Genomic DNA, 12,542 nt, shown 5'->3' on the forward strand with positions numbered 1-12,542 from the left:
TTACTGAGACCAGTTGATCACGGATGAATCAACTACTCCATCCAGCTGATAATGTGTTTCAAAACCAAATTATGAAAAGGGAATTGAATAGGCAGGAGGGATCTTAGTGGGCAACTGGAGCCTGTGTGCTGGAAATACATAAGCTAGTACAAAGAAGCCTGGAAATTCATCCCTACGACCTAAAAGATCTATTTTTTAATCACGACAAATTTTCCTTTCAAAAGCTCTATTAATTTGGATGGCTAACGAGAAGGCGTTGAGCGGCAAAGTTAGTATCCAAGTGTGGCCGGCCTTATGACAGGATCCCACAGGCCAGAAGGAAACTAACTTGTCTCCCTGTAGACACATCTAGCATGTGTATTCGTTTAATGTAGACTTCTCATTCGCACGGTGTTTTTTTTTTCTTTTTGAAATTTCAGTGTGCGTAAATTAGAAATTAAAGGGAACGAAGTTCATGCTGTAAATACTTGGCAGAGTGGCTCAGGAAAAAAAAAAGAAAAGGCTGTGTAGCTGTTGGACTCACTCATCCCTTTGTGCCAGTGCGGTGCCTGGGGGAGGCCGCTGTACTCTTGCGACCTGGAAGGGGACAGAGACGGGTCTTGCAGGATTGCAGGAGTTGATGGCTTAGTTCCTGGGAATGGGAAGGGAGGAAAGGTTGAGAACCCTGCTCTGTTGGGCTGACTGGCTCTTTGAGAAATTACTGAAACCTTTTTTTTCTGATCTGTTAGAAGTATGTATAGTGATGCAGAAAAAGGAGAAAATGCTTAAAACCAAATACATGATTAGGTAATCCCTCTCCCATTATACTTTTCCTTAACAGAAAAGGTCATTCTCCCTGGCATAATCTTTAACTAAAGCATAGGAGGTTTTTCCATCTTCCTAAATGATTGAAAGCAAACTAATGATCTCTGAAAAAATTTGCCCCGTCCTTTTGAAAATCATTTTGTCTCAAATATCACTTGGTGCTGTGTACGTCCCTGGTCTGCCAGCTGACTTGTGCTATGGAAGATGTTTACCCCTCTGTGTACACTTAACTCATTCCCTGCCATTCACATTGTAGCTGTTGTAGAGAACTCCAGCTAAGTCAGAAAGCTTGGAAGCTTTTAGTGATTGTGAATGTCATTTTGTTTTACGGTTTTAGGTCTCGTCAGCCTATCTCAGCCCCTCTCTTTTCATGTCCTGACAAAAACAAGGTTAATTTCATCCCAACCGGATCAGCTTTCTGTCCTGTAAAACTTCTAGGCCCTCTCTTACCTGCCTCCGACCTGATGCTCAAGAACTCTCCTAACTCAGGCCAGAGCTCGGCCCTGGCCACCCTGACCGTCGAGCAGCTCTCCTCCCGGGTTTCCTTTACGTCTCTTTCTGATGACACCAGCTCGGTGGGCGCCCTGGAGGCCTCCGTCCAACAGCCATCCCAGCAGCAGCAGCTCCTGCAGGACCTGCAGGGTGAGGAACACATCTCTGCTCAGAACTATGTGATCATCTAAAGCAAAGGGGGAGCTGGCCTCTACCCTACCTTCACGGATTAGGAACTAGACCTCAGACATCTTATCTGCATGGAGTGACAAACTTTCGGAACACCACCACCACCAACAGAATACTTATCAGCATCATAAAGTATCTCTTAACACTGATCTTGGCAGGGACGGAACTCCTATTCAGCAGTTTTTGTGGAAAGCAGTACTGCTTGCAAAATGTGTGTGTCATTCAGCATTTTAAGTGGAGACTATGCATTTCATAGTATGTTTGACAGATTAGTACTGTGTCCCGTGTTTTGTTCCAAATTCGTCAGTATAAATAAGCTCTATATCAAAAAGTTGCCTGTCTAAATAGAAAATGTCTTGCTGTGTTTTGTCCTATGGAAAATACTGTACTTCAGGATTATGTTTACAATTGATCCAGGTGTTTGTTTCTAACTTCTGTAATACATACAATGCAAAAAAATAATAATAATAAATGGCCACAACAGTTGCACAGGGCCCACCCTATGGCCTAGCTTCAGGTACTTCAGTTGAAGTCTAAACTCAGGTAACTTGGAATGTATATCATATTGGGATATTAAATATTTCACAGCTAAAAAGCTAAAGAGGGAACATCACTCTTTTGCCTTTCCTTATTTTATGCATTTCCCTTTCCTCATTACATTCCACATTCTTAGAATAAGAAGTGCATTCAACCCTAGGAGAACAATAATCCTGGACATGGGTGAACATGAGGAGAACCAGCAAATCTGTGGTGTCTGACATCATTTTTGTCATGCGGTTACAAGTAAAACAACTGTTGAATTCACTTTTCAACATGTGTAAATGTGGCTTTTTTTTTTTTTTTTTCAAACAAGTTCAGGTGTTGCTCAGTTCATGACTTATAATGTTGCAAAGAAAGTGTCTCCGGTACCAGACTGTACATAAACATTCCAATTGTGTGTGATGGAATTTAACAAGAAAGTCTAGGTTTAACAGTAAAACTGAACTTTCACAGGGGATGGGTGAGATTTTCTGTTTATGTTGGCCATCAGCATCAGGAAATGCTGTTTCAGCTAAAGGCATATTGTTCAGTTTCTCTCTCGGAAGTTCTTTAATTTGAGGGTTTTACAAATGACACGCTTTTGGTTATTGTTTTTCTCGAGCAGTTGAGGTGCATTAGTTGCATTCATGTGGAGAGAGAATGTGTGGGTCTCAGAAGTAATGCTGCACGGGAAGCTGGCTGTTTGGGGACTTAGAAAAGCAGCATTTTGCGGCTGTCTCTTCAGGCCTCTCCTCACAGTATCTTGGATGGTTCTGTATTTCAGATGTGCAAAGTAAAGCAAAAACCCAAGTAAATTGCCTTGAACTTGCAGACTCAGACCTGAATTTTCAACGAAGTTGTGTGAAGAGAGCCCTAGATAATCCCGAGTGGTCAGTGGAAGAGCCCAACTCTCAAACTTTGTTTTCTGCAGCACAGAGAGTTTCCAAAAGCAAAGGGAAGTTTTTGTATTTTTATTCCATTGCTTTTAGTTCAGTAAAGCATAGAGTTGTTTCATCTGTACCTACAGCATATGGCACCGTTTTCTTAAGAATTAGGGGAATAAGGTGCCTACAGTCACGGGAACGTTTCAGTTCCCTTCAGTCATTCCTCGGGGTTTCTTGGTTTTATTTTCTAAGGAGGCTGAAGAAGGAAGAGGTGATAGAGAAGAAAGCAACACCATTGATTTTTTTAAGAAGTGATATATATATATATATATGTATATGTTTGCGTGTGTATGTATTCTATGTATTATTTTGTTATGATCCCAATTATCTTCTTTCCACCAAAGTTTGCAGTAATATTCTCTCCTGAAGGTGCATCCTGGCTCCTTTATATTAGTCAGTGTTATATTGTAGGAGACTGTCATGGAAAAGGACTCAGTTTACTTTTGCCATTTTCACAGGGGAACCTTTTAAAACAATCTCTTCAGCAGCAGACACCTTTAACCCTAATAATCTCAGGCCTTGATGAAAATACTATATTTTGTAGATTATGGTTAAAGGGAGAAAATTATTAGTTCTGTAAGATAAATATGAGCTCCATTAACTTCTGATATCTGGTTTAGCATTACATAATGTGTTGATCTTACGCTCTGCTTTTGTCCAAATATGATGCAATAGTATCAGAATCAATTTCTGAAAGTTGGACTGAATGCTTTTTTGGTGATGAAATCTGATGTATGGTATTTATAGTGACATGTGCTTTTATTTTCTCATGAGAAACTAAATATTAATTGTGTTGTACATTTGTTCTTAGCATATATTAAAGTTTTGAACCAAATGTGTTAAAGCTTATGCTTTGCCATGTAAATTTCCCAGAAGTTGTTGAGCTCAAATGTATCCTACATCCAGCTGTAGAAATTTGTCAGAAATTGTTTAAATTTTGTATATAGTTGTACTGTTTAATTCTAGCCACTGCGCGGAACAGTATTCGAGTTACCATACAATATGGCTTTACACAAGGAAATGTGTGGCTTTTGTTTTGTATTTTTTCAGTATAGAAGTTCCTGTGTCTTATTTAAATAAAGTTATTAGTAAAACTGGAATAGTTCACATATGTCTTCGGAAAGACTGGGTTGTTAGCATCTTACCTTGACAGAGATGGACTCAGATCAGGGTGATGGCAGTATATCCAGTGCTCACTGAATTCCTGACCTGCATCTCTGGCACTAGAGGGACTCTGACTGGATCAGACTTCCAAGCCGGTTTCCTCTGGACATGTCATTTATATGCTTTCCATCACAAGGTAAGAAGCTGGATGACTAAAGTTCCAAGTCTTTGTACTGCTCTCCCAGCTATGAGCACCTTAAAGAGAGGAAACACTGTCCGCACCTCTTTATTTTATACCCAGGAATTATTTATGGAAGTAATTTGTTTAAATTCAGTGACATCACCTCAAAGGAAGTAGGGTATTTCTCGCAAAGAAAACTGCAGCAAAAATTTTTTTTTTTTATTTTTTACTCATTATTTAGGTTTAGATTCGAGATAAGAGGGAGAAAACCTTAACAGAACAAAGGAGTGTTGATGTTATACCCAGTTATCCAAATAGGGTCATGATAGGCCCCATTTTGGTCTCGGGCCACTGCCCGAGAGCAAAAACCGCTTTGAGAAATAATTTACCAGCAGAGTGTTCCTTCCAAAGCACATCTCATCAAAGAGGTTGTTAAGATTTTACCTTTAAGATTAACTTAAAAATGACTAGTGGCTGTGTTTGGGGCTGAAAAAAAAGTAAAATGTAACTTTTTTTAATGGTGAGATTTACCAACCACCTTCTTGAGGATGATATATAATTTAGTCAGGAAACTATCTTAGGTTAAAAGTTCCATTACAGGTGACTGTTAAGGAAAAGTGGGATTCTCAGCTCCGCCTCTGCTTGACTCTCAGTCATATAAGCTTAATATAAACAGCCCTGAGGGAACAAGTTCGTATGTGCAAAATGAAACCTAAGGAACCAAAACCAAACCAAAACCAAACCTAAAGAACATGGAGGGGGAAATTAGGTCCAAGAACTTATAGATGCTTAGCCTTATGTTAGCTAAAACTAATCACTTAAAGTTTATTTGTGAACAGTGCAAAATTAAATGTTTGCCCCCACCCCTTCCCCTCTGAAGTTCCATTATTTCTACGTGTTCCCAGCAGCTCCTCCCTTCGACCCCATCTGTGGGACTCACAAGTCTTTCCCACACACACACACACATCTCTGGTGAACTCTGGGCTCTTTGGAGCTGAGGAGCTTTGTGAAGATGGGTCCTTTAATTCACACCTTGAGTCAGAACCGGAACGCTATCATCCAGCCCCCCTGCCCCGGTTCTGGTTGTCTAGAGGACATCTCTTCTCAGATTTCTTGTCTCATCTCCGCTTCATTGATTAAATGGAATGAAGACACTGTCTTGTCTCATGTTGTACCAAATCAGCTCTTTTCCTTTATATTCCAATTCTTCCTTTTCCCCAGAGAACAACTGGAATCCCATGTCCTGAAGTTTTTCTCCACCTAAATCTCTCACATTTGCCTTTCTGTCTTCCTATTATCTTGCTATTAAATTTCAAGCTACAGCTCAGACAGCTATGTCTTGTGGATGAATTTCTTTTGGAATTCTGATGGCAAGGAAACAGACTTCTAATAACCTCTATAGCCCATGGCCAAATCTGCCCCATGCATATTTTTGTAAATAAAATCTTACTGGAACAAAGCCACACTCACTTACGTATTACCTATGGCTATTTTGCAATACATTGGCAGAGTTAAGTAGTTGCAATAGAGACAGTCTGGCCCACGATGCCTAAAACAATATTTTACTATCTGGTCCTTTACAGAAAAAAATGTACTGACCTTTGCTATAGACCAAAGAGCAAACTGGATATAGGCAACTTGGATCATACACACAGTGGTTTTTAAAATATGTCCACAAATTCTTTTGATACTCCTCTCAGAGGTATAGCTTCATTTTCCTCCCCTTGAAGTGTGGGCTGGACTTATGAATGGAATGCAGCAGTGATGGGCTGTCACTTCCAAGATCACGTTGTGGAAAGACAGGCTTCTGTGTTGGGCGTATACTCTCGTGGATCACTCGCTATGGGAGAAGCTCTGCTGTGAGGACACTCAGGAAGTCTGTGGAGAAAGACCCACATGGCAAGTAGCTTTGGCTGCCAGCTAACGAACTGAGGGGCCCTGCCAGCAGCCATGTGGGTGAGCTTGGAAGCGGATCCTTCAGCCCCAGTTGAGCCTTGAGATGAGTGCAACCCCAGCCAGTATCTTGGCTGCAGCCTCACGAGAGACCTTGAGCCAAGCCTGCTAAACCACACCTGGGTTCCCAACACTCAGAAACCGTGTGAGATCAGCAGTTTGTTGTTTTAAGGTGCTGAGTTCGGGGGCAATTTGTTACATAGGGTTGGACAACTAATACGACACAGCAGTGCCCTCCGTGCCTCTCTCCACCCACATCGGACCCATTACTGCCATGGAGGTCTCACCTAGGGTCTTGTTTATGCCATCCTGTCCCCTGGGTCCAGAAAGTGAGGCGTGCCTTTTTAGAATGAACGCTTCTTGAAAAAAGCCCTGTTGGGGGATGCCTGGGTGGCTCAGTCGGTGAAGCGTCTGCCTTCGGCTCAAGTCATGATCCTAGGGTCCTGAGATCAAGTCCTGTGTCGGGCTCCCTGCTCAGCGGGGAGCCAGTTTCTTCCTCTGCCACTCCCCCTGCTTGTACTCTGTCTCTCTGACAAATAAAATCTTTTTTTTTTTTTTTTAAAGATTTTATTTATTTGACAGAGATACAGCGAGAGAGGGAGCACAAGCAGGGGGAGTGGGAGAGGGAGAAGCAGGCCTCCCGCGGAGCCGAGAGCCCGATGCGGGGCTCGATCCCAGGACCCCGGGATCATGACCCGAGCCGAAGGCAGACGCTTAACGACTGAGCCACCCAGGCGCCCCTCTGACAAATAAAATCTTAAAAAAACACACACAAAAAAGCCCTGTTGGACTAGGTTGAAGACAAAGCTTCCTCACACAGGAGTTTGTTATTTGAACAACTCACGACGTTACATATACTGTATGTGCCTAAAAGTTATCTTGTCTAATATTAAACCATCTTATCGAAGACAATAGGGGGAGAAGTTAAACCCTTGCAGAAAAGCATTCCCTATGGAAAATGATACAAGAAGAGGTGGGACAGGTGATCAGTTTTCAAAGCTGGAAAAAAAGAAAAAGCAGAATCTCAAGACAGAATTATTTCCACCTCGAATGTCTTAGTTTTTTTCCTTAGTGGGAGGCTGGTGACACACTGGTTCTAAAATGGCCTATTCCATTTTACAAGCATTTGCGTCTCCCAAAGAGAGGAAGGTTGTTTCAAAGGTTCCAGATCAGTTTGGTGATGGACCCTCCCATTTAAAACAGCCATTTTCTTAACACTAAGAATTTGAATAATTAGATCACTTTTCCTACAGACGATTTTCTGATAACAAGGAATGGGTCCCCTTTCACACTATAAATTCCACTCAAGTCTTGGCATCAGTTTTAAGCAAGACTTTGATGATTCCTTTAGAAAGAATTGGGTAAGGTCCCGGAGGCAATGGATGTTATTTCAAACCACTGTCTGGAAGCAAGGGGGATAAAAGGTGGATGCAGGGCTCCACAGGACCTGCCAAATGGGGAGGAGGCTTCATGCAAGAAAGTCAAACCATTTCTCAGGTTTTCTCTTCCACTTCGTAAAGGAAAAGGGTTACACTCAAGGGACAAAAGTTAACAAAGGACACGGCTCAGGTGCTGCAATAAACAGCTTGCCATTTTCCATATGGACCGAAATCAAGGCAAACGGGGTAATCTTAACTCACTCTTAATCTGCCCATTTGATTACCAACAAAAGCCTGGTGTGGTCTCTTCTGCTTCCCTTCCCTGTGACCACCCTGGGAGCTATTGTATGGGGAACGGATTCCTTTTCCAATCCCTGACCCTTTCTCCCCATCAATCCCCTTAGTCCACGACCATTGCAGCTGGTCGTGCAGGAGGACGGTCACAGGGGGAGGGGACAACCAGGGAGGAGGGACTGAAGATGGTTACACCTGGGAAATAGGGCCTGTGGGAAAGGGGAAGAGAGTGTGAGGCGAGCTTTCACAATATTCATATGTCCTTTTGAAATACCTAATTTTTTTTTTCCTGCCAATGAGTAGGTATTCCTGCTGTCACGTTTCATAAAAGAAGACAAGGAAGCAGCCTGACCTTCTTGCTGCAGCATTGCTGGCAATCCTCTTCCCTTCTCACCCACCGTCCACCCATCAACCAGCCTGCAACAGCTACTGGATAGCACTGGGCTGACTGCTTTTCCTAGTCCCTATAAAGACGAGGAGAAATTCAAGGGAAGTGATCAACATGAAAATCAATGTTTAACCTCACTAGTAATCAAAGCAGTGCAAATTAAAACAATAATTTGTTGCCTTTAAATTGGCAAAGATTAAAAAGGATGATAGTGTTAAGGGGGTGGAGGGGATAGGGTCACTCTCACATCTGCTATTAGAAGGATAAATCGGTACATCCTTTCTGAACAAGAACACGGTAGCACTTACACCTAGGGGTGAAAAGCAGGTCACAAACTAGTGTGATCTCTTGGTTTTGTAAAAATATATATATGTGAGTAAAAACAAAACAAAAAAAAGACATGAATGTACAAAAATTAAAGTGGTTATGCTTTGATTGTGGATACTTTGCCTTAACATTTACATTTCTGTTTTCCTAAGTTTTCTCAGAAACCTTATAATTTGAGAGAAAAATGCATGTTAATTTCCAGATATCAAGGGAGGGGGGAGAAAAGTAGGAAAGAAAGGATATGGCAGCAAAAGATAGAGTTTTAATGGAAATGAGCAGCAGATCTCTTAAAGTCAAGGTGGCTGGAGAGACTACCTGGAAGAGTAAACTCAGTTCAATGGAAGAATCCAAATGTACATATAGTTTCATGCCTTTTCCACTTTCTCAGAAAAAAAAAATGGCCTCAACACCCTCATACTCCCATAGACAGGATTGAATTATTTAAGTCTAGAATGACGTTTGGGGAAGTCTGGAGTTGTAGTTCAGGGGACAGAGCATTCCCTGGAGTGTGGCCCTCCACCAGCCCTCCATCAGTTGAGATGGATTTATGAAGTGGGCACCAGAGAGCCCAGAAATCTGTCCTGTCATTTATCCTTCTTGAATTGCCTCATCTAGAAAACGACAGAAACCTGAAAATGGCCAAGAGATTGTTCTTGAATGTGATCCATATTTCTCAATACACTCTTGATGGAGAGCTCTTTAGTTTCATTTTAGAGATTGTCTGAAATGGATGAACGTGAGATGGAGGTCATCAGAATTTGTATTAGAGAAGATTGGGGATCGAGGCCCTCGACAGGCTGCAGTGGGTCCTTTGGCTCGAGAATCACCAGTGTAGCATCTGGCTCCTCCCATTCATCTTTGAATCTGTAGCTGCATAAGCCGCTTGGGGATTCAGACACTTGCTTATTTCTCTTTCTTGGTACGTTTCTCCCCTTTACGCACCAAACTGACTCTCAGCACGTTGCTGTTTGTGATTTCGGTCAGCTGACAGGCCACACCTGTTCTGGCGTGTTGGAAGCCAGAGGCAGTGTGGTATAAGGCAATATGGTCCAGGACTGGCCCTCAGACAAGAATGAGCGTGGGAGTCTTTATTTGTAAAATATAGCGATAATCATTCTCAGTCAGCTTTAGCCGTAATGAAAGAACCCAGCCTGGGGGGCCTAACCAGGAGAAATTTATTTCTCACAGTTCTGGAGGCAGGAAGTCCCAGATCAATGTCCAGCAGTGTCTGGTTTCTAGGAAAACCTTTCTGGCTTGCAGACAGCTCCTCACATGGCCTTTCCCCTGTCTCTTCTTATGACACTATCCTATTGGATAAGACCCCACCCTTAGGACCTCATTTTACCTTAATTACCTCCCAAGTCCCTATCTCCAAATACATTGAGTCTTCAGGGTTCCCAACATTTGAACCAACAGCTTCAACATCTGAATCTTTGGGGAGACACAATTTAGTGCAGGGCAAGTACCTGCCTTCCATTAGGGAAATGCAAATTAAAACCACAATGAGATATCCCTTTGTCCCCACCAAGATGGTTATAATCAAAAAGACAAGTAGTTACAAGCGTTGGTGAGGATATGGAGAAATTGCAACTCTCACATACTGCTGACGGTCCTGCAAAATAATGCAGCCACTTTGGGAAACAGTCCGGCAGTTAAGCATATGACCCAGCCATTCCATTTCTAGGTATGGACCCAAGACAGTAAGAACATGTGTCTACGTAAAAACCTGTACACAAATGTTCATAGCAGCATCATATATAATAGCCAAAAAATGGAAAGAATTCTAATGTCCATAAATTTAATGATGGGATAAATGAGCCTGAAAAACATGCTGAGTGAAAGAAGCCAGTTAAAAAAGACCATATATACTTCCAGTCATATGAAATGTCTGTTACAGGAAAATCCATAAAGGCAGAAAGTAGATTAGTGGTCGTCAGGGTCTGGGGTAGGCTGGAATGGGGAGTCATTGCTAATGGGTACAGCATTTCTTTTGGGGGTAACGAAAAGTGTTCTGGAATTGGATAATGGTGATTGTTGCAGAACATTGTGAATATACCAAAAATCACGGAGTCGTACACCTTAAAAGGACAAATGTTATGGTATGTGAATTGTAATTCAAAAAATAGAACTCAACATGCCAAAAGTTCCTACTGTGTAGGGTAATTAAGAGGATGAAAGGGACTTAGGTGCATGTAGCAGAGTGTGTGGCATAAAGCACCCCATGGATAATAGCTATTTTTATTTTCTATAGTCCATGTAGGGTCAGAAAATGTGAAGGTGGTAAAACCATACACATGGTTCCATGAGCCAAAAATCTCTGTCTCTAATGTCCTCAAGGACACTCACTGCATGGCCCTACTTCTTCCTGTGCTGTTCACTGTCTGTCATTTGCATCTCTCCTTGCCTTCAGCAGGTGGGTCAGTCAGGCACCCACCACCCTGGCTGCCATGTAAAAAGCCCAAGTGTGCACCTCCCACCTCATTCTCCCACAGACCCCCACGTCTCCCCTGCTCACCGCGCCTGTGGGCCCAGCTCTCCTTACCTGCCCACACCCGGAAGGCAAGGCCAGAAGGACAGGACACTTCAGGCTCCAGCCTGGGTCCACTCCTGTCTTTTCCAGGTGCTTTGTCTTTAACCACGGGCCTGGTTTATAGGGCAGAAAAACCAGCCTGTCTGGTTCTGGGCTTCTCTCACCCCAGGCTTGCCTTGAAGCCCAAGATAAAGCAGCGAGGGTTCCCCTGGGGCTGGTTCTGAGGGCAGGTAACAGATGGGCGGCAGAATGCAGGTAGCAAGAGCTCGGGGTCGTGTGTTGTCAGGATTTGTTCTCTCCCTGCTAGCTTCTTCCTTTCCAGCTGGAGTCCAAGTCACAGCTCACCCAGGATGGCAGCTCCTATTGGCAGGATAAAAATAGCCCTCAGTTTGCGGAGGCCCGCGCCCGGCCAACTCCGCCATTCAAGGCAAGGAGAGAGGGAACAGTCCAGGATGGTTGTGACTTCCCCACAGGGAAAGGTGGCCAGAGGAACCTCCTGCTCACTGGCCCATGCATGAGGCAGGCTTTTAGTGCTCAGGGAGGTTCCAGTCACATTGGTGCCCTCAGCATTAGCGTGAAACCTGTGATTAGCGTGGTTCTTTTATTGTTCATCGACCCCCTTTGAGAATTTATGGAAGCTCTAGACCATTTCCTCAGGAAAAAAAAAAAAAATCCACAGAGGTGCATTTTCACACACACAAAAATTACATATCTCAGAGGATGTACAGAACTCTTGAGGCTAAGAGGTCCATAAATCCCTAGACCAGAATAGAGTACAAAAGGGATGAAAGAGTTTATAACCCAGCCATCGGAATAGCAATGAAGTGTAGGAAGAGAATGGAAGCAAGGGTGTTGATCTGTCAAGTGCTGTGTCCTGAGAATGCCTTCTGTTTGTGCCGGGGACAGGGGGACAGCAGACGATGCTCTAAATGTGGTAATGACCCTTGGGGCACCACGGACCAGGTCCAGAAATACCAGCAAGGAGACACCCCAGACCAAAATCAGTAAGAGAGGTCCCTGGGAAGTGGCTGAAAAAGGAAGCCCCAGAGCTGATACACGATCCAGCCTCTACTGATGAGGCATTTCTAAAATCAATTGCCTCCTCCTTGGATGCCAGAGGCTCTGGATGCAGGCCCCTGTCGGGCTTCAGAGATTTCCTGAGCACTTTGCATCAGCTCTCTGCTAGGGCAAGTTATAGAAAAGTCACTCACCCAATTGCAAAGGCCAGCAGTTATCCACATTGAGATCTTTCCCCGGGGGTGTATTCCAGACGTGGGAGAAGGGGCATCGCATTGTGCTTGGATGGACCACTGAAGTGCTACAAGAATGTCAGGCAGTAGGAGTAGAGGAGAAAGGAAGACGTTGGTCAAGGCGTCTGTGGCGCCTCAGAGTTCAACTGAGGTTAATCCTGTTCTCCAGGGGAGCACTGGTTCAAGGA

At 43.4% G+C, this 12,542-nt stretch overlaps 1 protein-coding gene across 1 annotated transcript in view; it reads left to right on the forward strand.

The window, feature by feature from the left end:
* Window positions 1–4,036, forward strand: part of GLCCI1 (glucocorticoid induced 1) — a gene marked incomplete at its 5' end in the record, with an annotated part of 111,657 nt that extends 107,621 nt beyond the window's left edge. The window contains one exon of the mRNA XM_035021392.1: window positions 1,142–4,036. Within this exon, the coding sequence (XP_034877283.1) occupies window positions 1,142–1,487 (346 nt within the window). The remainder of the gene's footprint in view (window positions 1–1,141) is intronic.
* Window positions 4,037–12,542: the final 8,506 nt, after the last annotated feature.

The sequence above is a fragment of the Mirounga leonina genome, unplaced genomic scaffold, assembly GCF_011800145.1.
Source record: "Mirounga leonina isolate KUSES-001 unplaced genomic scaffold, KU_Mleo_1.0 Mir_174, whole genome shotgun sequence".
Lineage (NCBI taxonomy): Eukaryota > Metazoa > Chordata > Mammalia > Carnivora > Phocidae > Mirounga > Mirounga leonina.